At 53.7% G+C, this 27,100-nt stretch overlaps 2 protein-coding genes and 1 long non-coding RNA gene across 6 annotated transcripts; 1 reads left to right on the forward strand and 2 right to left on the reverse strand.

Annotated features, from left to right (window-relative positions):
* Positions 1-24,851, forward strand: OTOP2 (otopetrin 2). 2 transcript variants are annotated; one of them, XM_062639881.1, is made up of 8 exons: positions 1-120; positions 17,852-18,041; positions 18,525-19,072; positions 19,506-19,642; positions 20,285-20,343; positions 20,886-21,019; positions 21,762-22,651; positions 23,984-24,851. In XM_062639881.1, exons 3-8 carry the CDS (start codon positions 18,667-18,669, stop codon positions 24,152-24,154), a joined length of 1,797 nt encoding a protein of 598 aa, XP_062495865.1. In that variant the 5' UTR covers positions 1-120; positions 17,852-18,041; positions 18,525-18,666; the 3' UTR covers positions 24,155-24,851. The 2 variants fall into 2 exon arrangements, with proteins under 2 accessions (XP_062495865.1, XP_062495864.1); XM_062639880.1 differs by having other exon boundaries at positions 18,635-19,072.
* On the reverse strand, positions 6,378-17,612 carry USH1G (USH1 protein network component sans). Of its 3 annotated transcripts, XM_062639884.1 has the most exons (5): positions 17,287-17,612; positions 16,886-17,065; positions 16,501-16,728; positions 7,464-8,705; positions 6,378-6,757 (listed from the first exon to the last, which is right to left on the reverse strand). In XM_062639884.1, exons 3-5 carry the CDS (start codon positions 16,605-16,607, stop codon positions 6,754-6,756), a joined length of 1,353 nt encoding a protein of 450 aa, XP_062495868.1. In that variant the 5' UTR covers positions 16,608-16,728; positions 16,886-17,065; positions 17,287-17,612; the 3' UTR covers positions 6,378-6,753. The 3 variants fall into 3 exon arrangements, with proteins under 3 accessions (XP_062495868.1, XP_062495866.1, XP_062495867.1); XM_062639882.1 differs by lacking the exons at positions 16,501-16,728; positions 16,886-17,065; positions 17,287-17,612 and adding an exon at positions 14,917-15,475; XM_062639883.1 differs by lacking the exons at positions 6,378-6,757; positions 16,501-16,728; positions 16,886-17,065; positions 17,287-17,612 and adding an exon at positions 14,917-15,475 and having other exon boundaries at positions 7,460-8,705.
* LOC134174687 (uncharacterized) lies at positions 22,524-26,998 on the reverse strand. Its single transcript, XR_009968743.1, has 3 exons — positions 26,704-26,998; positions 26,120-26,251; positions 22,524-22,659 (listed from the first exon to the last, which is right to left on the reverse strand). It is a non-coding gene; the product is annotated as an uncharacterized LOC134174687 (long non-coding RNA).
* Between the last annotated feature and the right edge of the window lie 102 nt (positions 26,999-27,100).

The following is a 27,100-nucleotide window of genomic DNA, read 5'->3' on the forward strand; positions in this document are numbered from 1 at the left end:
CCGCTCCTCCTCCTCCTCCTCCTCCTCCCCGTGCCCCTGAGGGGGGGGCCGAGCCGCTCGCCCCCCGCTGCAGCCCCGGACTCGCCCTCGGCGCAGGCAGGACGGCGGTGATGGAGCAAGGTCAGTGGAACAGGTTTCTCCTCCCGGGTCCCTTGAGCAGGCGTTGTCCTTCGCCTCGCGGGCTGCGGGGCTGTTGACAGAGGCTCTCATTAGCTCGGTTATTGGATAGGGATGAGGGCTGGGCTCTCGGAGCCGGAGGTAGCGGCTTGGATGGGGTCATGGCTGCCCTGTGCATCTCCATGGGGGATACCAGTGCTGCTCAGGCTTCCCTGGCCTTGCAGGACCCCCAACTGGAGCCCCCTGCTCGGAAACACCAGTGGGGTGGTTGAAATAATGGGTGTTCATGTGGGAGCCCTGCTGTAACAGGGACCAAAAGGGTTTGGGGGCAGCGTCTGACCATGGTGCTGTGACCTGCAGCTGCCCTGGGTGCTGGCAGGGACCAGTGCCAAGCGCAGGGGTTGGTTGTGGCTGTGGAGAAGGTTCAGGATGAGGGTTTATCACAGCAGAGGTAAAGGCAGCATCTGGGATCCCTCCTCTGCCCTGCTCAGGCCTTTTGCCACTGGAGTTCCCATGTGCTCTCCTCTGCACTTCCCACCAGCAGTGCCCATGGCCAACGGGATGTGTTTCCCCATCCACACACCAGGGATGGGACCCCAGGGAAATCCATCGCCACCAGGGCTTAAATGCTTGTGTAGGATTTACAGTCTGGGTGCAGGTGGTTTCTGGGCTGGATCCCCTCCTTGCTGCTCCAGCTCAGTGCAGTACCACAGGGGGTCGAGCGGTCCAGCCTTCGTCTGGGTGTTTCCTCTTCCTGGTCTCACCAGGACTTTGTGGGCCGGGCGGTTCTGCTGGCTTTGGAGAGTGCTGGTGTGTTGGAGCTTGGTGTGCTGCAGCAGGAAAGTACACTTGTTGTCAACGTGCATCCTGAGAGCTTAAAGCTTAGACAAAGGTCAGGGAGCAGGAGCACCGGAAAGGTTGTCCCTGTCCCTCCAGAACAGCAAGGGATAATGATGAATGTCGGGATCACTGCCCACAGTCCCCGCAGTGCCTTTGCTACCCACCTTTCTTCCACCAGTGTCCAGGGCAGGATGTACGGGCCATGCAGGGCATCAGTCTTGCAGGACTGGTGTTTGCCCCAGGCTGCATGTTCTCAGTGCTACCCAGGGGATGGTGCCAGTGTTGTCCCAGCTACACAGGGTCTGTTACCCGCCGTCACCCCTGGACCCGCCTGCATCCCTGCTGAGCGATCCCTTGTTCATGCAGGAGATGCTGCGCTGCTGGGCACGTGGAACAACGCAGAGCCAGCCCCATCGCTGGGGTTGGAGTCAAGTTCCCCTAACACACAGCTCCCATAGGTTCAGCATCCCCACAGGCAGCGCTGGGCACGGCCCTGTGTCCTCACCATGGATTTCAGGGCCAGGTCAGAGCGAGCCAGGAGCACGGGTGTCACGGGGACAGGAATGTTCAGCTGCTGGGGACAAAGATCAGGCGGTGCCCGTGCTCGGAGCGCAGTTATCCCCAGCAGCACTGCGGGATGGATCCGGACTAACACCATGTACCTGGCTGCAGCCACAGCTTCACCCCATACGAAGGTCCCCACAGCCTGAAGTTCTCAGCTATGACCCCTTATGCTGTTGGGGCAGGAACTTGGGAGAAGACGTGGCTCTTTCAGCTATAGGTGACCCTGTAGCTCCCCCATTAGCACCCAGCTCTCCCAGTCTGAGTGCTGAGGGGCGCTGGGGGGGTCTCACAACAGGGACATTTCCTTGTGTGCTTCTGCATTAACAGCTCCATGCCCCTGCTGAGGCTGGAAAGGGTTATTGCAGCCATAGCTCCATGGTTACAGAGCAAACTGTGCCCTGAGCGCTGTGGTGGGTGCTGCCCCATCCCTGACCCTCATTCAGCAACAGTCAGGGGTTTCAGCTGAACATGCAGGAGGAGCATCCCCCTGCCCTGCACCTCGAGTGAATATCTGCTGCAGGTACAGCAGGCAGACCAACAAAGGCACTGGTGATAACCACAACTTGCTCTGCCCTGGCTCCCCCACGGATGCTCAGTGCTGTCTATGGGTACATCCCTGTGCTCCTTCAGCTGAAAGCAAGCTGAGTGATGGGTAGCAGGATGATGGGTACCATGGAGCTCACTCCATCCCCGGGATGCTTGGTGGTAGAATCCATGGCACCACCTGATATTTGCTAATATTTATGAATTGTGTGAAGCAGATGTAGAAAATAATTTGCTCTGTTAATACCTAAAGTCAGCATTAAAAGAAAATGATGCTCCACTTTTCCTGCTTTCCTGGCCTGCTTGGCAGCTCTCTCACAGGGAAGACACACTGATCCTGTTCATGTTGCTGCCTTTGGGGCATTTTGGGTTTGGGAATAACCATGGAGGGGCCTAAAAGCTGTTGCAAAGCCCCTGTGAGATGCTGCATCCAACCAAGGCTGCATCAGCACTGCACCCAGCCCTGTGCTTAGCTGGTGGGCGCAGTGCAAGGCAAGGCAAAGCTGGGGCGTGCTGCAGGAGCTCTGCATGGAGCCCTCATCCTGGTCCTGGCCATCCACCCTCCTGCAGCTGTGTGTTACTCAGCTGCCTGCCCAGGAAGTGAATCCCGGCGGGATGGGCAGGAAATAGTTAAGCAAGTGGCAAGCAATGGCCCACACTGGCCCGGCAGGTCCCAGACCCCAGTGTCACCCTCCGGTGTGGGCACTGTGGCCATCACCAGTCACCAGCTCCGGGTGAGGCTGGAGGAGCATCAGGCAGAGCTGAGGATTCAATGCTCCAAGGGATAGTCCTCCCCATGGTCCCATCTGCCTGTAGGACTCACCTGGTGTCCTGCACGTGATGTCCTTTCTTGATTTCCGTTCCAGCCCCATGGCTGAGCACACCATCCAAGGGGAGCAGCCAAGAATCCCAGTGCTGCCAGCCCCATAGGGGAAGCAGCCATGTTCTCCCCCCTGGGGTGGCTGTGGTACCCAGCACCGGAGCAGGGATGATGCAATGCGCACTCAGCACCTGCAAACCCACATCTCCAACAACACAGCCACTGAACATCCTTGGTCCCCCAAACCTTCCCTGGCTTCTCCCTCCTCCAGATCATGATCCGGATAGTGCTTGATGTATTCTTCCTAGTATCACCTGACCAGCTGATTTTAGTAGCTGCAATATCCCATTGACGCAATTTTGCTGTCTGCTCGTTTTGAACCTGTTGCTTGCTGTTTATTGGATCAGCCCAGCCAGATCCTGAGGACAAAGAGACAAAAGCACCTGAGTGACAGCGCCAACACATCACCCTTGCAGCAGCCACATGGGGCTAAGGGCAGGGCCTGTGAATCAGCATCATTTTTGTGAGTGATGCTCCTCCAGCTGAGGAGCCGGGGATGTATGGCTCAAGGATGGGGTGTTCATGCCATGAGCAGACACAGCCCATTGGCCTCACTTCACTCCCTACACGCCACCTCCTGCACCATCAGGACAAGGAAATGTGTGTCCAAGCTAAACCCAGGGGACTGGTTTTGCTGGGAAGCCCAGTTTAACACCAGCACAGGGTTTGGTGCTTGTAGCTTGGGGAGTTAAGGGACAACCATGCCCAGGATTGCAGGTTTTGTGCCAGGGAGATGCTGCCATCCACTGCCCCGGTGCCAGCAGGACCTGTGCCATGTCCAGCCACGGCACCACGGGCCAGGGCTGTGTTTGCTGTCTGGCAGCACCGGGCCAGGGAAACCTGCTGCCGGCTGGGTTTCTGTTTGGGAGGGTTTGAAGGGTGTTCTCCAGGGTGTGCCAGCCCCGGCCTCCACCCTGCTTTCACAAGTGCCCTCTCCGAAAGGAGCTTGTTGTTCTCGGCCGTGGAGCAGAGGCAATTAGCACCAGTAAGGTTCTTCCATAGGGGCCAGTCTGCCAATGAGCAGAGTAATGGGGCCTGGGGATGAGCTGAGGGCATAGGGACAGCCGTATCCCCTTCCCATATCCAGGGAAAGTAGGGCCTGGCTCCATCATGAGCCCACTGGGATGCAGCAACCCAGCGAGCCTGGGGGGATTGAAAACCAAGGGACATCTCCTGGGCTGGGGGTCTGAATGCCCTGTCCTGCAAGGGCTGCATCTCCATGCTTTGTAGGACGCAACGTGGTTGGAAACCAAGGAGCAAACCTAAAGCCAAGCAATAAGCATGAACCCAAAAAGCAGGCACTTGCTCTGGGGCTGCTGACACCTCTGACAGCCACGCCTGTGCACACAGAGTGTCCTCCTCACCCCACCTGGGATAGATGTGGGTCTGAGCCCACCTCCTGGGCTCTGCAAGGCTGCCATGGCTCAGCTCTGGTCTCTCCCTGCAGACATGGAGATGAGCACGTTGGTCACAGGGCTCAGCAATCCTAAGCACCATAGCTGCATGGGGATGTGTCCCATGGCGCTTGGGTACTGTCACATCACCGGACCTCTTCACAGGCTCTTTAGGGGAAAGACAAGCTGGGAGAAGGATCTGTGTCAGCATCAGCCCAACACCAGCAACTGCTTGGGTGCTCCTAAGCAGAAAGGCAAAGTTAGGGAATGTTCAAACCCCGGCTGCCCATCAGCCCCTGGATACCCGCTGCATTCTGGTGCCCGGACAGCCAAAGGCTCCAGCAGGTTCCAAGGCAGTAGATCCACTTCTCCCTGTCATCCACTGCAACACACTGGTCCCCATTGCACTGAAAGGACCGGGATGTGAGCCAGGGCAAATCACTTCCCTTCTGTGTCCAGCACAAACCCAAAGGCACGCTTCATCCCTGGGGTATTGGAGCAGGAAGCTGGTTTGTGCCCAAGGGCGCAGGGCTTAGGTGAAGTCACACGTGTGCATGAGGAAGGGGATGAATTTACCACCATCCCCTCACCTGAAGACCGGCCTTAGGTTATGGGTCCTGCTTGCAGCAGCACTTGGTGACCACCCTCCTGCCGCATCCCTGCTGCCTCTCAGCCCTAGTGGGCTGTGGGTCCCATCCTGCTCTCCCAGCCCCGGTCCCGGCAGAGGGAGCTGTGACATTATCCAGAGTTCTCCTTGCCCGTTGCCAGCCCTGGGCTTTGGAGAGGGACCAAAGCAAACAGGCCCTGGCGCTGCGCAGCCCTCACGAGAACTCGCTGACTCAGCACCTCTGATCGCTCGCCCTCTTGCCTGGAACTGAAGCCAGGAGCTGCGCAGGACTCGTGATTTCAGATGGAAAAGCACTTTTAGCTCTAAAAATCACTTACAAAAACTCCTCCTCGCTTTGCACCTGAGCAGAAAGGTCTTGGTCCTGCAGTGCTGCGGTGGTGTTCAGCTGATGCTGGAGCATCTCTGTGTGCAACAGCACAGGCTGGGACCCCACAACTCTCCTGGGGGGGGGGGGGGGGTTCAGCCACATAAGGGGCAGTAGGACACAGAGCCACTTTGCAAAGAGTATTTCTTGCTTGCAAAGAGTACTTTTCCTCCCCTACAAAACCCAAACAAATCCCCAACCTCCAAACAGCAAAACCACAACTTCCACAGCTCCAAAGCGTGGTCCGGATCCCAGCCAGACCTGGGGTGAGCACATACAGACTGTCAGGAGTTACCGTGCTCTGGCCATCCCTTATCATCTGCATCCTTGAGATAAGGCAGGATAAGCAGTACCAACAACAACACGCGGCATTTCTCTGATCTGGTGGTTTGCATCACAGCCTGAACAGGCATATGGCCAATACCCCATGGCAAGGGGCTGTTGACTCTTTCCCATTAGGATATATCACTGCCCAGGTCCTCATCCTGCTGCTGTACCCCAGAACCAATCCTGCCAGCCAGGAGCCATCCATAGCTCATGCATAGGTACAATGGAGCTGAAGGTTTGGACGGGGAGTGCAGTGGTCAGTGAGAGATGCAATGGGTCTGTGCAGAACACTTAATGTTACAGTTCAGAGCTGTGTTTTGAGCACTGATACTTTAGGGATGCTTGGAAGAGGCTCTGGGCTGTAGTCTGGTGTTATGCTCAGTCCTGGGATGCTCCTGGAAGCAAAAGCCAAGATCCTTCTCTTCAATGCCCTGGAGAGATGCGGCAGGAACTCTGCCTTCATGGGATAGCAGTTTGACCACCGGAAGACACCTAGCAACATGGTCAAACCATCTTCATTTCAGAAGACAGCACGGACTGGGCTCACGGATGGGCTGGCTAAAGGCAGAGCTGGCACAGCCCCAACCCACAGCAACCAAAACTGCCTTCCAAAAACACAGCAACGAACAATACAAGCAAGAACCAGAAGAGAGACCAGGACTCCCCATCCCTCTGCTCCTCCAGCCCAAACCCCACATCAACCACTCGCTCAGGAAAGAATGGATTGGAACTGTTTATTTTAGGTCCCTTTGTTAGCATTATCACCTATCTCCTTCCACTCCTGGCTTGTGTGGTCTCGCAGCCATTGACAGCACAGTGCAGCACGCATCTTCCTCCAGCGAGCAATGACCATCATCCCTTCAAGGTTGGCAGGAGCTGCCTGGTCCGATCTCAGCCGTCATCCCTCCGTAGCAGGTACCGCCTGGGAGCATCGCACAGACAGGGAGCAGAGCGAGGGAGCAGGAGGGCAGTCCAGAGGGACCGATGGGGATGGCTGTAGCTTTCAGCTGGCCCAGGAAGGGAGTCTCTGGCTTGTGTTTTCTGGCAACTTAGAACTGGGTTTGTTTCTGGATCATTAAAAACAGAAACGACGATGCTATCTGCAAAGGGAAAGAGAGAAACCCATCAGCACCCCATGAGGATCCCGGCCTGAGTGTGCTGAAAGCTGTGAAACCAGCAAGAAGCACACAGCTATTTGAAGGCTGGGAAGTCCAAAGAACACAGTGACATGGGGTGTCAGGAGATGTGGCAGTGCGGAGATGCACACTGATGCCTTCCCTTCACCTCCATGGCACATGGTCCTTCAAACCAAACCAACCAAACACCACAGGACAGCAACAATTCCAACCCAGATATGCAGTTTCCAAAGGTCTGAGTAAGATCTCAAGTATCCCAATGGCACTGGACTCTGCCATCAGCCTGGTTCCACCAGGAACTGTGGCTGATTTCCTAATGCCTTCTAAAGGTGAAGAGTCCAGACAAGCCTGAGCATGGTTGAAAAACCCAGGTACAGGGACACAGAAGAATCAGACCACAGAGCAGTCTGCATTCGTACAGGTTATGAAACCAAACAAGGGCTTCACGTCCTGCCCAGCCACATTAGGGCTGTTGAGTAATGAACTAACGCTATTGCTACCTCTATGAACTCTCATCGTTTCCACACGAGCAGGAATTTGCCCACACACAAAAGCACTGAGGTTACCCGGACTCCTACTCTTCCAGGTGGGTTGAAACCGAGACCTTACATTATCCACATCTCCACCTGCAGAAGGGTTTAACCTCTCAGAGGCCCCATCTCCTACTTACAGTTCAGTGTCTACAATGACATCTGGCTTCTCCAGAGTCTGTCGTCTCCTCTGGATGGCATCCACAATCTTTTTCCTGGGTCCTAACGGGATATTGATGCTCTTCAGGTCATTGTCTGAACACAGCATGAGGGCCTCCAAGTCAATCTTTTCCTTCTTCAAGATGGAGATGAACTCAAACATGTGCAGGGAAGCCAGAAAAGTCTCCAAGGGGCTGGTGTCTGGTTCATCATCATCATCTAAGCCCAGCTCCACCTCATCCCAGGGCAGCTCCTCCGCGTTCCTCTCCTGCAGGCTGTTGGCACTGCCAATGCTATCGTTGAGACTTGGCGAGCGCTGCAGGCGGCTCCGCAGTTTGACACCTATCCCATCCGTGTTGTCTTCACCCAACGTGCCAGCGTCCTCCCGGCCGATCCCAAAGAGCCCACCGCTGACGTAGTTGCGCCGGAACACCATGGTGCCCAGCCCGGGGCGGTTGAACAAGGAGTCGTGGCCAGAGTCAGTGCTGACTTCCGAATGGGCCGAGTCCATGTGCAAACCTGGGTCGCTTATGGCACGGGAGACAGTGTCTTCATCCGTGAGGAACATGTCTCGGATATTACGCCGGGTCCACTCCTTGGGGCTGGCGTACGTGCCCTGCTTCACAAACATGACATCGTTCCCCAGCTGCAGACCAGACAGGGACCGCACGCTTTTCCTCCCATCCTCGTAGATCTTGAACGTCCCGTCTACCTGCTTCTTCTTCTCCAGCTTCTTCTGTATCTTCGTCTTTCCCTTGGCTGTGCCGTGGATGGTGGCTTGGGAGTATGGCAGGGAAGTCACCATAGACATGTGCTGAAACTTCTTGCTTAAGGTGCTGCTTGAATAGCTGGAGAAGCTCATGGTATCCGAATTATCTGACATCTCCTTTCTGTACCGCTTCTCCATCCTTTCGTGGTGCTTCTTCTGCAGCTTCACACAGTCTTTAATCCTCCGCTCCGCGTCCCTAAAGGCCTTGTCCTTCAGTTTGCTCACCAGCTTGGGGTTGAGGCTGCTCTGCTTGGCAGCAATCGAGTCCAGGTATCGCACACACTCCATGTGCCCCTTCATGGCTGCCATGTCCAGCGGGGTATGGTAGTCATTGTCCAGGCACCAGATGTTGGCCCCAAAAGAGATGAGGAAGGAAAGGCAGTTGAGGTGGCCATTGGCTGCTGCCAAGTGGAGAGGGGTATTCCCCCAGATGTCACATTTGTCTGGATCCCCCCTAGACAGCAAGAAAGGAACCCGTTAGCAAGTAGGCATGGCTGAGATAGCTACTGAGATATTGCCACTTGTGCAGGGCCAATTCAGCACCATGAACCGTTGAACCCTCAAAATAGGAAGCTACATGTCCCACAGCTTAATTTTAAGGGGGTTTCTGGAGGGGTGCACCACTGACACGGAATCATGGGCCTGACATGCAGGTCATGACATGAATTTAGCTCTCAGGAGACACACGTTCCTTCTTGCTGGCCTTGGCCTTGGGGTTCTGTGGGGGTTTTTGCTGTGCCACGCTTGGTCTCGCTTGCACGGCTTGAAGCACATTGGTGTTAGCACATCCTGAGAATCCAGTTTCAGAGAAAGTGGAGATTGGGTTTCTGCACTCCTCAAGAGCAGGGCACTCCACTAATGCCATCAGCATCTCTCCTCACACTGTGCCAGCCCCTACCCCTTACCCTGCTGACAGGGCACGAGCCCTTGCCCACACCTGCCTCCCATGCCAGGACGGACACAAACAGGGATTTCAAGGGAAGCTGGCCCTCCTGCCATTCCTATTTGCGACCTGTTGAAACAGGAGCCAGTTCACACCCCTGCTGGCACCAGCCTTCGCCCCAGCGCATGTGCTAATGATATGCAGGCAGCAGCAGTATCTGTCAACAAGGCGCTCTCCCTTCCTGCACCGGGATAAGGCAAAGCCTTTTATTAAGGCTGTGCAGCTCCACCACCCTCAAGAGCAACTCCCGTGGGCAGCAGGGCCCTTTCATCACCACTCTTCCAATGAGGAGCCAAGCACTGTCCCTCCACCATGAAGACCTCAGCTCCAAGCCCTGCTGACACCTAGTCTGGAAGGCAAAGGCACACTTAAGACTGTCAATCAGTGCTACTTTACACCTTGCTGCTTTAGGACCTGTGTTGGGAAGAGCTGGGAGCAGCAGAACCCAGAACCCCCTCCCCAACCCCATGTGCTCTATGCTACGGCTCATCTCACTTGAGAGAGCCTGAAAACTACGTCAGGCACAGAGATCACAGGAGACAAGGGATTTCTTTCCTGCTCTGCTTTGCATCTTCACCCCTAGCACCCATAACAGCTTTGTCCTCATCCAGCACATCCAGCCTCCCGTAACAGAACAGCAGAGCCAGAGCAGAGCAGTAATGACTCAGTTGCATCACTCAGGCTTTGCTGACATTTAAGCTATGTAAAACTGAAGGGAAATGGTTCCACAAAAGGCAGAAGCAATAGAGACAGTGTCCAGAGGTTGAGCTGGAGATTATTGGAACCTGGAGTGTAAGCTATTACCTAAGAGCTGCTCTGAGGAACGCCCAGCTTTCCCCTTGTGGGAGCATCACCAGCAGCTCCAATACACTTGTGTTTTCACAGAGTTTGTAGAAACTCAGTAAGCCCAACCCAGAGCCTTTGACATCCCTCATAGAAGCAGAGAAAGGCTTCAAAGATGAGCGATAGGTCAGGTCACAGGGTTGAGGAGCCCTGAAACCAGCCAAAGGAGGAGGGAGCTGTTAGTACTGTAGCAATGCCCAGTTTCCAGGAGCGGTAACTCCCCAACCCTCGCCTCCACACTCGTAGTGACATGTCCAGGCTGGGAAATTCATGGGGAGGATGAATATTTGATGAATTGCAAGAGAGGAGTGAATTATTGATGGGGCTGGATCAAAGAGCCACTGAAACTGGAACCGTGGGCGCTGGAGTGGGGCTCCGGCGCGTGGAGGGGGCTTGGTCTGTTTATGTGGGCTCTGAACAGGTACATGAGTGCCCAGCACGGGTGGGCAGACGAGCCAGGGCGTCCTGAGGGTCCCAACAGGTACAGGGACTCATGATGTGGGCAGGGGATTAGCAATGGACTCACTAGAAATCATTGTGCTCCCCAGGCCGAGTGTGTGGATGCTCCATCCATAGAGCCCATTCTCACGGCTGGCTGGCTCACGTGGCAAAGAGCAAGGTCGTGGGGGATTCCTATTTGAAGGTCTACTTTCCCCTCATGAGTGAGTGCATCAAAACCAGCTTTCCCTGGACTTTTCCACTGTCTAAAACCAAGAGCACTAAAGCAAAATTAATCTCTAGGTCCCCCTGCTCGATAAATGCCTGCTGCAGGCACCAAAAATGCATCCGAAGGGAAGGAGAATGGTGACTTGCAAAGCAGAGGTGTTTGATCCAGCACAGATAATAAACATGAGGCCCTCCCTCCGGCAGGTGTCTGAGCAAACCTTCCCCTCCAGGGCGCTGCACATGAGGAGATGCTGACTGCAGGGTCCACTAAGTGGGAACCTATGTTAATAACAGGGATAGAGCCCAGCACTTCTCAACTTCAAAGCGTTTTTGAGTGCTGAGTCAACTCCTGTAATAACCATTACGAAAAACACTGTTAATTGAGCCCCTTAGGTGGACGTGTGCGTGGCCTGAGTCACTCCCTTCGCACCGTGACAGGCACACTCACTCCCTTCCTGCTGGTTTTCCCCCTCCACTTCTCCCATAGGATCCCAATTAGCTGGAGAATCCAGCGGCACTTACACACGTCCTTCCCTGGCTGCATGCGTGAAGTTCCTCTGATAGCATTGGGCTGGCTCATGCCCTGGCTCGTGTGTGAAGGATCAGGCCTTCAGACCGGGAGCCAGCAGGGTGCTGAGTGTCTCTGCCTCCCATAACACGTTTTTGGATAGAAGAAGAGGAAAACTCAGTCACGGCTGGAGGAAAAAGCCCACCAGCATCAACATAGCCAGGGCAATGAAACAAGTAAAGCTTAGAAATGGGAAGAAAAGAGGTTTCGGAGGCAGAGCAGAGCCTTGGGTGCTTTGGTAGTTCCAGGTGGTGGTAGGTCAAGGATTCAGCTTTTCTCCCTGCCAAATCCATCACAGATGCTGCAGGTGAGGTTCCCCCCTCAGGGATCCCTGCCTCTTGTACCAACAGAAAGCCAGGCCAGCAGCTACTGGTGCTGGTGCTCATCCCTGCAGTGGTAGTGCCTGCGGGCACGTCTACTGGCTCAGCACTTCCCCATGCCCTCATCTGGGGCTGGCTCCAGGAGCCAGCTCAGGTGCCAGAGGCGATGAGGCTACAGCCACGCTCCACCCTGCTCCTTCCCCTTCCCAGCCCAGGGCAAGGTGTCCCCAGCACGGCCACGCTGCTGCGGGCACCCACGTGGCTGTGAGCACTGCGGGGTGCAGGGGATGCTCATCACCTTCTCATGCTCTGCTGCAGCCTCCACTGCAACCGGCCCCAGCCAGGGCAATGGGACTCTTCTGAGCAGCCCAGCTGATGTCTGGAGCTCTCTTGTCCCATTCCACTCACTGCTGAGCTGCACCCCTCTACCATTAACAACCACAGCAGCCGTGATCCCCATTGTAAGAAGGGAAACTGAGGCACCTCTGCATTGAAACACCACTTGACAAAGCTAACGGAGAGCTGTCTAGCAGAAGGAACATCCTCACCTCTCCTGTGGTCCACTCCAAGGCAAGGAAGTCCTGGCTCTTCCCAGCTGAGGGCCCCAGACCCGCTGTTAACTGGGGCTGGACTGGTGCCCGCCACTGCCACTGCAGTTCATAACGAACCACGCTGAAGAATTACTGCCTCTGAAAAGCTGCAGTGCTAAATGCCACCCTGCCTCTTCCCAGCCAGCGGGTAAATTGAGTTTGCTTCTCTCGCTGGAGCCCAGCCAGGAGGAAGAAAAAGGCTTTTTGTACTGCAGACAAGAAGGATGAACCATTGCTGATCCCTCTGTCCCAAACGCTCTCTCCATCCCCATGCAGAGGTGTCTCAGAGGTACAGACACATCCCCAGCTGTTAGGGACTAGATAACCCTAAGTGTCCATCCGACACCACTATCGCTGCCCAGTGCTGGCAAGGAGGGTTTGGTGTTTCTTGCTGCCCCATCACGCCTTGTGCCTCAGCATCCCACGGCAACCCAGAGGTTAAACCACCCCCCTCACACCCTGAACCTTCTCCCATCCCATCCCTGCATGGAGCCAACCCAGCCCCAATGCCTCCTCTCACCCCAGCACCATTCCATGCCTCAGTCCCGCATTGTCCTGCCTCGCAGTGCAGGGCTTTTCATGCCAAAGAACAGTCGAGGCCAGAGAGAAATGCCCTGGGTAACAGACCCAATACAGAACTAAGTTTCATCTCTGAACAAGACAAAGGCCATTGCACATCATCCTAAACACTAACAAAAAACCACAGGGGCTGCCCATGGGCTCTCCTGAGTCCTGCGTGATTCCCCTTCTTACAAACCCAAAGTCAGCTCCAGGGAGCAGAGAGGAGCCTGCAGTGAGCTGAGCAGGAGGGCAAGGAGCCTTTGCTGACCAGTGTGTGGTCCTGGGCAAGGACCTGACACACGGAGATGGATGCAGGGATGTAAGCACACCCTGCAGCCCACAGACACGTTTTGTTCCACCATCCATCACGGAAAGGGCACTGGGCTTTTGCCAGGCTATTTTCCCTGTCAGGAACAAATGTATATCAGGTTGTTAATTAAACAGCAGCCGAGCTGCACTCGGACACGATTGAGCCCACAGGGACCTTCTAATGCAATGTGAATTTATAAATGGGGCCCCTCCATGGGAAAGGCTTCGTGGAAAGGCAGAAACTGCTGGCTCGGATGTGTGGGTAAGCAGGGCAGGCTGCAGGGCGTCCTGTGATGGAGGTGGGCAGTATAATGACATATAATGATATAAGGAGATATAAAGTCAGTCTGAAAGGCCTGTGATGTGGCCAAGACAAAGCCTTTCTGGAGCGGTGTTCATCCATGTCACGGGCCATTCTGACTGATCTTTTGGCCATCAATGAGTCTTTGGAATCATTTCTGACTTCAGGGTCTCATCCCCAGAGCTCCTGCCCCTGTCTCTCTGGCTCTGGGTGGTGGTTCCCCTGCAGGCAGAGCTCAGGGCAGGTTTATGCTGGGCACAGTCTCTTTGGGAGGCACACAGTAAGTCCCGCATCCAGGGAAGCATCACAGGGCTCTCAGCCCAGGAGCATCTCAGGATGCACCTCTCAGAGTGATGCCTTATCCCCTCCGGACTCCAAAATCCTCTTTCCCTGGTCACACTCCCATTGCATCAGGCACTCAAGGACTTCTCACAATCAGACCAGAGCATCAGGAGATGCTGAGAGCCCAGGAACAGGCACAGTGATCGGGTACAAGGGATAAAACACAGCCCAGGGTGGACATGGAAAATCCCTGCTTGGGAGCTGATGGCCCCACCAAGCCCTGACCCTACCTGGAGAAGCAAAGCCCTTCCAAGGAGGGATGCTGAGTAACCCAGGCTGCCCACCTCAGCACTAGCACTTACTGTTAGAATGAACTAAACCAAAATCAGCACTGGCACCGATCTCTCAACGCAAGGCAGAGGTCACCCCGCTTTGGATACCTTTACATGAGGTGCTCAGAAAAGCTCCTGGAGCAGAAGGAAGCATTGGCACATCTCCCTTGGGGGGGCTGGTAACAGGAATGCCATGTACTGCTCCAGAGGGGACTAAGCATGGCAGAGCTTGCCTTGAGTTCCTCCAACACCAAGATATGAAGCCTCCAGTCTGACAAGCCCCCCAGGTCTCACTCCCATCCCTCTACACCCATGCGTACAGAGCCAGAGACCCTGAGGTTTGGTATCTCAGGGTGAGGTACTGAGACAGATGAGCATCGAGCAGCCCCAGGGAGGGAGACTGCACTTGAATCTGCTTCTGGGGACCTGCTCCTGACATTCCTGGGCTCTGGGTGCATTACAGGCTGCCCAGGGGTCACATTCTGAGAGCCTGCTTTGGGTCAAACAGACATGGCACTGCATACGTCTCTATGTGAGCATTTATTGGGACAGAAGGAGCAGTTATTCTCTCTGCCCCCTCAATTAAAAGGGATTTTTCCATAGCAGTGACCCGATGTGTTTGCGCTGGGTGTCTTTACAGGACCTGACTCAGGAGTGCAAAGCACTTGGAGGGGGGACCCAGTCCCTGGGGAGCTGAAAGCAGGGTTTGAAGCAGTTATAGGGTCAGAGGAGCTGGGAAAGCACACAATGGTTATCAGGAGCACTGGATTGGACTCAAAGCACCACAAGGACAGAAAAACAACCGGGGGGGGGAAAGGCATGCTATGGACAGAAGCCATCATTTTGTGGGGCACCTGCATCCACGCTGACCTACAAGTGGGGAAGGGGGAAAGATGGGGTCCCAGCTACTCTGTCCCTAGGACCAGTCCCGTGCATTCACCAGTGCTCACCCTCTGCTGACGATGAGGCGCAGGGCATCCAGGTTGCCGTGGTAGGCAGCCCATAGGGTCGGGGTCATGCCATCCTCATCCGGAGAGTTCAGATCCTTCTTGGTGGCTTCCTTCAGGAGGTCCAGGTAGCCGTCCCGGGCTGCTCGGTGGTACTGGTCATTCATGGTGGGCAATGGTCCCCGGGGGGGGGCATGGGTGCCCAGGGGGTGCTCAGAGGATGGGCATGGACGCGGGGAAGGGGAGGGCTCGCCTCGCACAGCGCCGCTGTACCAGGACACCTGAGAAGTCCCGGCCGCTCCAAGCACAGCCAAGCAGGCGCTCCAGAGCTTCCCTGGGTCCTAAGCATCCTCCAGCCCTCACGGCTCCTCGCCACAACCCTTTCACGCGCCAGCAACACGGCACATTACGGCTTCCAATTAAGCAGCATCACTGCGTTGGACTCAGCAGCGCTGTGGGCACAGCGACAGCTCCACAGGTCTGTGTGTCCCCTGCACAGAGCAGGCTGCCAGGTACCTGCCTGGTACCCCAGCACGCCCCTTGCCATAGCTACCATAGGGGCAGCTGCCCCCCGCCATGGGAGGAAGTGAGGGTGATGGAGCATAAAACCCCTGCTGCCCCCACTTGCAGCCCCAGCAGAGAAGGGCAGGAGCTGAGACCTGGATGGATGCTCCTGCTCCATGCAGAGATGGTCAAGAGGAGTTTGGTGACAGCCCTGATTTCAAAGCAATGCCAGGGTTGTTTTCCTGTTATAGACAGATAGACAGATACATAGACAGATACATATCTATACATATATTTCCCTATATATATGGGGAATTATTAGATATTATTATAATTATAGAAAAATAATATATGTATTGTATACTAACACATATTTTATATATGTATATGTATTACTAGGGAAATATATATATATTTCTGTCCCTGATAACCTGGAGTAACTCACACAGGCTGGAAAAATTCCCTTCCTCATCCCCTCTCCCTCTTTGGACACCATAAAACCTGCCCAAACCAAACCCACTCCTGCCTGTGGCTCAGCCCTCCCGCAATGTGCACAACGTCCCCTCCCGTGTCTCTTAATGCTGACACGGGATTCCCGGCTGTGGTGAGCCCGACAGCCGCAGGCAATGCCTCCAGCGCAGGATTCCTGAGCCCCGGGCACCCTCTGCCGTCAGGAGAGACGGAGCCAAGCCTGGATGTTGACCCAAGCACGGAGCTGTCGCAACGCGTTGTGCCCAACACTGAAGCGCATCCCCTGGGACACGCTGTCACGGAGGAGGAATTTCCTGCTCCTGTCCGGTGTGTTTTGCCTGCCACATCCTGGTCCTGGCTCTGGGGATGGAGAGTTTCAGAGCTGGACCACGTGTGGCCCTGGGACGCACAGGGAGTTTGGAGAGGATGAAGGAAGACCAAGGATGAGAAAGCAGGGAAGCGTGGAAAAAGGGGGAAAGACTGAAAGAGAGCAGCAGAGAGGACTGGAAGGTAACGAGCAGAGAGGAGGGAAGATAGAGAGGAAAGCAGCTTATTTTGTAAGCAAAAAACCCACCCCCCAGGGGCTGCTCACATCAGCAGGTTCATGCTCACCCCCTCAGCCTCCTTGAGTAGGTCCTGGTGCGATGTAGTAGACATGGAGGTATTTGTGGCTGGGATCCTTCCGGGTGAAAAGCGGCGCAGTAATGTCTGCAGTTCATTGCAAGGTGATTGAATGATTCTTGTATTGTTACTAATTAAGCCTGTTACACTGTCTGGTGGCTCCCAGGAAGGACCAGGAGCATTGCCCAAGGCTGTAAATGCTCTTCCCCCTGTTGTTGGCTGTTAAAGACAAAAGAGAGAGGATAAATCATTGCGTGTCGCTCTGGGGGGACTCTGATCATCACCTGCGCAGAGCATCACCACTGTCAGCTCAGATTCACTGTAAAGGGGTCTGGGTTCCCCTGGGAATGGCTACAGACTGAGACCAACCACTCACCCCAAAGAGGAGCCCATAGGCTCAGCAGAGGCCAGGCAGGGCAGACCCAGCACTGCTTCGTGACAGCCGGTTGGTGGCAGCACGGGAAAGAGACACGAAGCTCTCCCTGGGCTGCATGGGAGATGTGAGCTCTCTCCTTCACCATCCCACGCAGCTCAGTTTGATGCTGTCCCTATAGGGCTCCAAGAAGGAGCACAGAGGAATGAGCAGGCAGGAATGGGACTGAAAATGCACAGCAAACAGCCCCAGGCTGTGCTTGCCCCAGAGACGAGCTGCAGGGACATCTCCAAGAGAGGTGTCCTCATGAAGGAATATGACTTGTCCGCATTCAGTCAGATCAGCCCGGGGTCCTTTATCTCCCCCACCAACATATAACAGCTAAGAGAAAGCTCCCCCCTCACCTGGCAAATCACAGAATCCCATCTGCCCTGTGGTTCGTGCCATGACTTCTTTCTTCCCGAAAGGACACAAGTTAAGCTCCTGCGGGCAAGAGAAAGGTGAACCCACCCTGAGAAGTCAAAGGCAATGCGTCAGCAAAGGGACACGGATTCCAGCCCCTAAATCCTGCCCTGCTCTAAGGATAAATCTTCCTCATTGTTGGTGAGAAAATACTGAGCTTCCCTTGGCACTGAATTGATACCAATGCAAATTTCTTCCTTCTCAAAACCACTGCAGCTGTAGCGGGTGCTGATTTGAATAGCACAGGGTGAGGCGCAATATTTATTGTGCTCAGCCAAGCAGAAAGCCAAGCTCCAAACCATCAGCAAAGATAAGTTCTTCAACCTAAACCATCTTCTCCCCATAAGTGCAGGGAGAGTGGTTTGATGGGGTGGCTTTGCTCGCTGGTGACCGTGACCCTGCATCCGAGCGGTCCATGCCATGCTCAGCAGTGTTGTCACCTCGTGCCCTCCCCAGGTAAATAACAACCCTTATCTCCTCATCTCTCCCCTGCTTCCCCAAAATCAGCTATTGCACAAAATGGATCACATGAGTTCCGCTGAGAAGCCCGTGAAGAACTGCAGTCGGCTCCAGACATGGTATAAATCACAGAGACATCCCAACGGCTATAAAGTCTTCGGCTGACCAAGCTGCAGCGACAGGAAAGCTTCTCAGCCTGTGCAAAGAGCAGAGATTGGGATCCCAGGCAACAAACCAGGTCAGTGAATGGCTTGGAGTGCTTAACTCGCTTTGTTTCAGGCTTTGCGTGGGGAATCAATGAAGTCCCAAGCTTGGCATGGGCAAGGGGGTTGAGAGGGAGCGATAGCAGAGATAGCTCACACCCTTCTTGCTGGAACTGGTGTAAGCCATGACGTGATGTTCCAAAGATTCCCAGGGCTTTCTTACCTTACAGTGGTGTGTTCCCAGCCAGGAAGTACAACATTTCTCAGTGTTTAGTGGTTGACATTAAGAAATCAAACCACCTTGGCCACCTGCCCCAGGATATTTGATCCCATGAGTGCCTTTCTACTTGCTTTTTCAATACCCACCTAAACGTTGTGTGGTGAATTAGGCAGCCTTGTTAAACTGAGCTGGGACCTCCCCAGCCAAAAGCATCTTGAGCAAGAGCACAGCCTTCAGGGAACCAGGAAGAGAAAGGTTGGAAATGAGCTCATCCCTCTTTTTGCGCTCCCTGTCTCAGCCTTCCCCATTCCTTTGGTACGTCCTCTGCTCCTCATCACATCCTGCTTTGGTCCAGCCCTATTCAAAATGAAGCGACTCCTTTCACTCATGGGACTCTCCTCCCAACAGCACTAACCCTCAGCTAAAGCATTGGCTGAACCATGACCGAAGAGCCCATGCGGAAGAGCAGTGAGATCGGACACTCCACCTCCAGCATGGGCTGCGGACACAAGGATGACAAAGCCAGCCTGGCCTCCAGCCAGAGAGCCTCTTTCAGCCACCAGCCCCATCAGCCTCCCTCCACTCCTGCCTCCAAGGAAGTGTGGAAGAAGGGCGGCCGCATGTTCTCCATCCTGCTCGCGGTGCACTTGGCGTTGCTGGCCTGCACGCTGGTGAGCAGCGGGGCTTTCGAGAAGATCGCTGTGCATGACTACGATGTCTTCTTCCTGCTGACTGTCATGATGCTTGTAGTCATTGTATGGATCATCTTCTACCTCTTTGGCACCTCCCGGTGCCCGGACGCCATCCTCTGCAAGGACTCCCATGCTGGGCCCATCTGGCTGAGAGGTAGGAGCTCTCGGGGGGTGGGATGGGTCGAGGTGCAGGGTGGAGAGTTCATGGGGGTATCAGTTATTACAGCATCCATCTGGGGCGCATCCTCCTCCGGCGCTGGGGCACCATGCCCTGCTTCAGAAGGTGAGCTCAGTCCTGCCACTGGTTTTATTACCAGGCCTCCCATTATCTGCAATAGCTCTGGGTCCTTTACACCAGGTTCCTTCCAGCCTTACCATTGCTTTTACAAGAGCTGTCAGTCCCAGCCAGACTGAAAATCCCTTCCAGGCAAAATGAGTCTGTCACTGCCAAGATAATTTGGGTACCGGGAGAGGAAAAACAAGTAGAAGCAAAGCCTCTCCGTGGCAATAGTCCCTCTTCATCTCATCTATCTGCATTAGCCCCCATGAGCATGCATCCGGTCACAGATGTTTTGGTTCCTCAACAGGAGGCCTGATCCTGTTTGCCATTTTCAGCCTTGTGATGGATGTGTTCAAAATAGGATACTACTCAAGCTTCTACAGCTGCCTGTCTGCAATCAAAATAATCTACCCCATTGTGCAAGCAATATTTGTGGTCGTCCAGGTAAGACGGTTGTGCACTGTCTGAGGGAGGGGTAAAGAGCCAGAGCCACCAGTGGAAGCTGGAGCTCTCACCTCATGGACATAGTTCAACTCCCCCTGCAAATGGAAGTGGCCTCACTCAGCCCTTACCCAGCTCATGTCATCCAACCACAATAGCTTCTAGCTGTGGCAACTCACTTTAAGGCATGGGTTTAAACTTGTTCCCATCCTGTGACATTCTGGCTTATGGCAGGATGCTTGTCACAGTCTGCATCCATCCGGGCCTCTTTTCCCATGAGGAGCAGAGAGGGAGGAGGACAGTCAGGGCAGGGACTGCCTTGCAGTTTGAAGTCCTGCATAGAGGACCATCTGCTCTGGGACAACACCAAGCAGAGAACAGGTCAGATAGGGACAATTTTGACAGAAACAGGGCCTGGCCATGGGAAGAGCAATGGCAGTGGGACAGGGCAGGAGAAGTGAAGAAAGAACAGACCGCATCCACCAAAGGGCCAAGATTATGGGTTAGTGGGCTGGGTGCAGGTGGAACCAAGCAAGAGAGGCTCCAGCTTGCTCTCTGCTGGGCAGGGAGATCTCTGCTTCAGAACAATGTGGTTTGCTTGCTTGCTGTGTTGGAAATAACAACTCCTCTTCTCACCCCTGCCAGACGTACTTCCTGTGGGTCTCTGCCAAGGACTGTGTCCACGTGCACCTGAACGTCACCAGGTGAGCACTGATGCTCTTTGAATCCCACTGACCCAGAAGAACCTGGGTCACTGCAAACCTGCTGTGTGCTCAATCACACAGCTAAGGTGCAGCAAGGGGATAATCCCATCTGCCTTAATCCTGGGCAAACCTAAACCCCATCAGTCTCCAACCAGCCTTAGATCCCAGCTCCAGTGGTTGAGGTTTATAACCTATGGATGTAGCAGGGTTGGGATCCAATTCAAGAGTCCAAACATTACTTAAAGCAGATTGGTATTAACTAAAGAATTAGGATTAAATGATTCACAGCTGACTTTTGCTTCCATGGGGAAGATAACGATGCAGTGGGCAAGCCTCAGCCTAAAACAAGATCCAGTTTTGCAAGACTGGATCTACTGGAGCCCAATCCAGACCTGTTTATCTATTCACTATTGAGAAGCTCTTCCACAGGCAGCAAGAGGAATCAGGTCTTTCTAATTCTCATGAGCACGGACCAAAAATAGGCAGAGAACTACATGGCCTAGAGCAAATGCTTTGATTTCATAAGCCTTCTTCTTCTGCAGGTGTGGCTTGATGCTAACACTGACTACAAACTTAGCGGTGTGGATGTCAGCAGTGACAGATGAGTCTGTTCACAAAGCACATTCGAAGCTGAAGAAGAATGTGACAGATGAAATCTTCAGGTGGCTTTTGAAAGGTAATTTGCCCATTTGTGGAGCCATCTCATCCAGGGAAGGAGCCCACGAGGTAGAAATTGTTCTGCAAGTCTGGTTTTACCCCTATTCAGGAGGCCTGTCGAGAGCTGAAGGCTCATTTAATTAAGCTGGTATGTTAAGAGACAGGTCCTAATGTTCATGTCTTAATCTGTATCACAGTGGAGTCACAAAGGTGGAAGGTTCTGTACAAATAGGATGGGAATGAAGGGAAGGAAAAGAGAGATATTTAACCTGCACCTAACCAGAAAGATCGTGAGCACCAGAAAGCTGAGGTTGCAATGTCCTTGTTTTCAAAGTGATCACATATTACAGTATCACAGTATCACAGTATGCTAGAGATTGGAAGGGACCTCAAAAGATCATCTAGTCCAATCCCCCTGCCGGAGCAGGAACACCTAGATAATGTTACACAGGAATGTGTCCAGGCGGGTTTTGAATGTCTCCAGGGAAGGAGACTCCACAACCTCCCTGGGCAGCCTGTTCCAGTGTTCTGTCACCCTCACTGAGAAGAAGTTTCTTCTCAAGTTTAAGTGGAACCTCTTGTGTTCCAGTTTGTACCCATTACCCCTTGTCCTATCATTGTTTGTCACTGATATTCTTCTGTTTCTTCTGTCCTTGGCCTTGTTTTTCACTGACCCTGAGCATCCAGTTCTTCAGGGCTGCTAACAAGTGCTGGTTCTTGTTTTCATACCACTGCATCCGTGTGTTTCTGTCTTGTTCCAGCGGGAATGAGAAGTAGCTCACCTGAAGAATGCAATTGCAACAGCCAAATCTGCCAGGTCTTCAAGAACGGCTACTTCTGGCTGTACCCCTTCAACATCGAGTACAGCCTCTTTGCCTCTGCCATGGTCTATGTCATGTGGAAGAACGTTGGGCGCTTCATAGACCACCACTCCCACCACGTTCACCACCTGAAGTTCAGGCTCTTCCGAAGGACCTTCTTTGTAGGCATTGTGTTGGGCCTCATCACTCTGGTGAGTGGTTTGGGAGTCCTCATTCTTTACGAGGTGCAGGTAAATTCCAGCACTGAATCCAGCAAGAAGAGCCAAGCCCTCTCCATGTACTACATCTTCAACATTGTTTGTCTGGGGCTGATGTCTCTTGTCTGCATTGGCGGCTCTGTCATCTACCGGTTTGACAAGAGAGACATGGATCGGCACAAGAACCCAACCAGGACCCTGGACGTGGCCCTGCTCATGGGTGCAGCCTTGGGGCAGTACGCTATTTCTTACTATTCCATCGTGGCCATCGTAGCCAGCACACCAAGGGACGCTATCAGCGCGCTCAACCTCACCTATGCCCTCCTCATGATTGCTCAGCACACCTTCCAGAACATCTTCATTATCGAAGGCCTCCATCGGCAGCCCCCCAAGGAGGACCACAAGCATGATTCCCACCAGAAGGATCTCTATGGACTCACCTTTGTCAACATCAGTGCCGTGTCCCTCCGGATGCCAGACAGCGGCAGCACCCTGGCCCCTAGCACTGTCTCTGGCTCAGAAGCCATCCATCCTTCCGACCTCGTGAGGTCCCTCACTGCTCCCAAGAAGATGAACTGGAGGAGGAAGTTCTTAAAGGAGATCTCCATGTTCCTCCTGCTGAGCAATATCATCGTGAGTACCTGCAGGGGGAAGAGTTTGTCGGGGTGGGGGAGAGGGAAGCAAGCACAAGAGAGAAGTGTCTGGGAAGGAAAGGATGCAGCCCTTGCAAATCAGGTCCTTTCTGTGCCTTCCCTGCACAGAGAGCACACTTAGATTTGTATGTGCAGACAGCTGATATTCCCTTGTCACTTAAAAGCAAGAGCGACTGCCTCGGAGCTAAGACGTTTTAGGCTACACCAGCATGACCAGACGATAAAATCAGTGGGTACAAGAGCAGAATCAGGTTTAGTATTTCTTAGTGGGTATTAGCAGATATGCAGAATAGTTTATTAAAAGCAATAAAATACATTAAACCCTTCCCTTAGATCCCCAAAGAAAGGATAGGAAGGGACAAATACCTGGGGTGAAGTCTGGGTTTTCTTGAGAAATGGCAGCACATCTCAACATCCATGGCTTAGGAGCCCAGCTGCTGAGCCCAGCTGCTGTGAGGAGCAATCGGACAACTTCAGCTGGGGTTTCCACGTCCAGGGGACCACAGTTCCCTACAAAAGAAACGTAGGGTTACAGCTGCACCTCCAGAGAAGCCAAGCACATGCTGTGCCTCTAGAGACCCTCGGCTAGTCAGTCACATCATGTCTCCACACTGATCTGACGCTTATGCTCACAGAGGATGAGCTGACAACCCTCATGCAGCTACACACACACACCGGCTGGGCTGCTGAGCAAGGCACACACAACGGAGCCTAAGGTGCTGCCAGCTCAGCCTTGCATCCCCTTGCTCCATCCAATGAATTCGGTGAGGCCAGACTCAGGCTCACACACAACGGGCTCAAGCTCTCCCCCTGGTGAGTGCTTCAGCGCTTGGTTCGAGCCGGTCTCTGAATCGAAAGCGAGCTTAGATCATACATCACCATAGAATCACAGAATGGTTTGGGTTGGAAAGGACCTTAAGATCATCCAGTTCCAACCCCTGCCATGGGCAGGGACACCTCACACTAAACCAGGGCACCCAAGGCTCTGTCCAACCCGGCCCCGAACACTGCCAAGGATGGAACATCCACAACCTCCCTGGGCAACCCATTCCAGTGCCTCAGCACCCTTACAGTAATGAACTTCCTCCTTATATCCAATCTAAACTTCCCCTGTTTAAAATATATGTATATACACACGTTATATATATTATATAGTGTTTTATACACTAAATAAAAGCCTTCTTCAGAACTAAAGTCTTAGTGGAAGCACAGGCTCCTACCATGCTCAGGTCTCTCTCAGTAGCTGTGATTGCGGGTGCTTGCCGCACCGCTCCCCTTCCTCACTGCAGTGCCATTCTGTTTCCTCCAACAGCTCTGGATCATGCCAGCCTTCGGTGCCCGGCCCCAGTTTGACAACGACACAGAACTGAACTTCTATGGTGACTCCATGTGGCCGGCCATCGTGGATATTTGCCTGCCATTTGGGATCTTCTACCGAATGCATGCGGTGGCCAGTTTGCTGGAGGTCTACATCATGTCCTAAAGAACTCTCTCGCAAGGAAGATGCGATCCTCCTCAACCAATCTGCCTTATTCCTTACCCTGGGGCTGATGTCCCCAGGGGGTCCCCCAGCACTGCCTGAATCGTGTCCCTTTGCAGTGTTGGGGCATTTATGAATCGCCAGTGCAGATCATCCAGACATAGTCCAGATTCTATTTTTGCTACTCGTGCGTGGATGTGCATGCGTGTGTGTGTGTGTGTGTGTGATGTTCTTAAAGCTCCAAAGATAAAGCAAGGAAGGTGTCCACAACAGGGTCATGGTGATTACCCTTGGTTCCTGCAGAGACTCACCTTCCTGCTTAAAAGCCTGTTCACTCCATGCCATTGATGGACCCTCCAGTGGGTGCTTGGCCCCCTTGGACACTCAGTGCCTGCCTGAGGGGCTAACACAGGCGTGGAAGGCAAAGAAATGAAACTACTTCAGCTTCTGGTATGGCCAGTCAGAAATCACTGCCCTGCAGAGATGTGAAAACCAAACCAGTGACCACCAAAGGCTTTGGGAATCCTTTTATTCCTTCCTCTCTGTATTACCCATTTACATTGACCTTCCCTGTACCAGCCTCTGCTGTTTTCCTTCCTCTCCAAGGAGGCATCACTCTTCCCAAGGGGCAGGTTGTACTACAGGAGAGTTGTGCATGTGGTCCTGGGCTGGCCCTGATAGAGGATTGCTCTAAGCACACTTTTTATCCCAGTTTTCCTGAATCAGGGCTCAAGAAGCATAAAGCTTGTATGGGCAATGTAGAGTGGGGAATGTTCAAGAGATTGGGTTTCTGTTTTTTTAAATAGATAATGATTTTTTAAAATACCTGAACATTTTTGTATGTTATTTATTGATTTTCACTGCAACTCTGACCTCCTGAGGGGACCTGCTACACCCTGCGACTCAGAACTCAACCCAATGCCATGGCAAATTTGGTCTCTGAAGGGATGCTTGTGCTGCATCCTCAGCCCTGTGCGTGCTCTGGGGCTGTGAGCACAGCCCCAGGACATGGAGCAATGGGGCCCCAACACAGGTGTCTGGGTGCCTGCAGCTCTCCATGAACCACTCTATGATGGAGGGGGCTTCCAGAGCAGGACTCTTGGGCTTTGGGAGGTGGAAATGGCCCCAGAGTCCAAGTGGAGCCCATTCTGTTGGGTGTCAAAGCGGAACGGATGAGCTTTCTGTGTACCCTGAGACATGGGGGTTTGCTGTTCCAATAAAGGGTTTATTGTCCTATCAGGGGTTATCATCCCAATAAAGAGCACTGCAGAGGTGGCAGAAATCATCAAGCCTTTGCCTATGGACGTGTGTGCATCCACCAAGGGAATAATCCCATTGAAACCACGGCACTTGACGTGGAGCAATGCAGTTTCCCACCCGGCATCCCAGACTGCCGGTTCACGCGCTCCAAAGCACCTTTCCCCTCCACACCCATCACCAAACCAGCAGGGACCGGTGCCTGCGCTGGTCTGACCCCGCTCCCAGCCCCACCGACCCTGCAAAGGCCTCGCTCTATTTTTAACCATTGATCTGGTGAAGATAAAGGAAACTTCACCTTTCCTAAGACAAAAGCCTGATTAATTTCAGCTGCAGGAGCCCCGGATTGAGTCAGGAGGGAGACGTAAGTGGCACACAGACGTCAGCCTTACGTACACCCCTGCACATTGTTTCAGCCCAAGCTGCTGGGCTCTGACAGGGGCAGAGAGCACGTGTAATCACCTGCTCCATCCTGGGCTTTCCCCTGTGTGCTGGTGCTTGGTTCCAGGCTCTCTGGGCAGTAACTATAGGAGCGCATCTGGGGTTAAATAACCCAGGATGGGTGTAAGGAGAACCCCACAGGAGCCCAAGCAGTGCTGATACAGGCAGGAATCCCAAATCAACCACTCCAGGGTGGTGGGTCTGTAGCAAACACAATGCACAGCCACAAGCAATGGTACTGGGGTAAACCAATGGGGAGCCCTTGCTGACCTGAGGCATCTCCAGGCTGCAAGTGCAGGGATGATGGGTTTCCAAACAAGAGCTGCATTCCTGTGCCCTTCAGCCACATCCATGCACCTTGGGAAGGCAGCAGACAGGGAAGCAGCCATCAGTGAACCGTGCCTATATACCCAAGAGAGGGGACAGAGGGAAAGTGAGCACCCACAAGTCCAGAAGGCAAAATCCCAAGCTGTTAGAAAGCACTGCAAGCATGGACCCTGCTATGTGCTCCAGGGTTGTCTATTAGGATCTATCAGCTCATGGTCAGTTAATGTGCAAAGGGCTGATGGAGAATCAACCGAACACCCCTGGGCAACTAACTCCTCAATGCAGCCAGTGTCCCAGGCTCGGCACCCAGATTTGGGTGCATCCCTGGAGCAGGCTCTGCTCCATCCTGGTTGCATGGGTTCATGCCCTCCCTTGGGACTCTGCATTGCCGGGATGCTGGCACCGATGCTGGCTGCTCCATCACTACCCCCTTCACTACGGATCCAGGACACAGCCCAGTTAAAGAGGGGGACATCTCTCCCTCACAGAGTTTTATGGATCAGGAGAACCCCCTAAGCACAGAGTACCTGAGTAACATGAAGGGGTCCCGCTTTGTTCTTTGTACACACGTCTTCATGACAGTCCCCTGCGGAAAAGCACTGCTGTTGGATCCATCTTCCATGCCTGGAATGAGGGAAACTGAGGCACGGGAGCTGCATGAACAGAAAGCCTGTGTCAGAGCAAAGAATGCGGTTGGGCCCTGAGGCCACCAGCAGCATCCTGCTGACTGCTCCTGCCATTGCATCAGCGATGGAGCAGAGATCAAACCCGCACAAGGGGATGGGGAATGGGGACAATGCTGTGCCTTGAGGTGACCGTTTAAACGGTAGCCCTTCAAATAGAGAGCTACAGGAAAGCAAAGGGCTGCCCTGGGGCTCTCCCATGTTGCCTGGAGCTTTCACTCTCGTATGCTTTGGTATCAAA

Source organism: Pezoporus occidentalis, unplaced genomic scaffold (genome assembly GCF_034315485.1).
Source record: "Pezoporus occidentalis ecotype Australia unplaced genomic scaffold, CSIRO_AGI_Poc_V1 ctg62, whole genome shotgun sequence".
NCBI classification, from domain to species: domain Eukaryota; kingdom Metazoa; phylum Chordata; class Aves; order Psittaciformes; family Psittacidae; genus Pezoporus; species Pezoporus occidentalis.

Bases quoted from the DNA above. Each gene is read 5' to 3' on its own strand.
- USH1G (XM_062639882.1), bottom strand. From the start codon at position 15,080: ATGAATGACCAGTACCACCGAGCAGCCCGGGACGGCTACCTGGACCTC. The intron at 8,706-14,916 runs GTGAGCACTGGT...CTTGCTGTCTAG, and splicing joins CGCCTCATCGTCAGCAGAGG to GGGGGATCCAGACAAATGTG.
- OTOP2 (XM_062639881.1), top strand. From the start codon at position 18,667: ATGACCGAAGAGCCCATGCGGAAGAGCAGTGAGATCGGACACTCCACC. The intron at 19,643-20,284 runs GTAAGACGGTTG...CACCCCTGCCAG, and splicing joins CAATATTTGTGGTCGTCCAG to ACGTACTTCCTGTGGGTCTC. The intron at 20,344-20,885 runs GTGAGCACTGAT...CTTCTTCTGCAG, and splicing joins GTGCACCTGAACGTCACCAG to GTGTGGCTTGATGCTAACAC.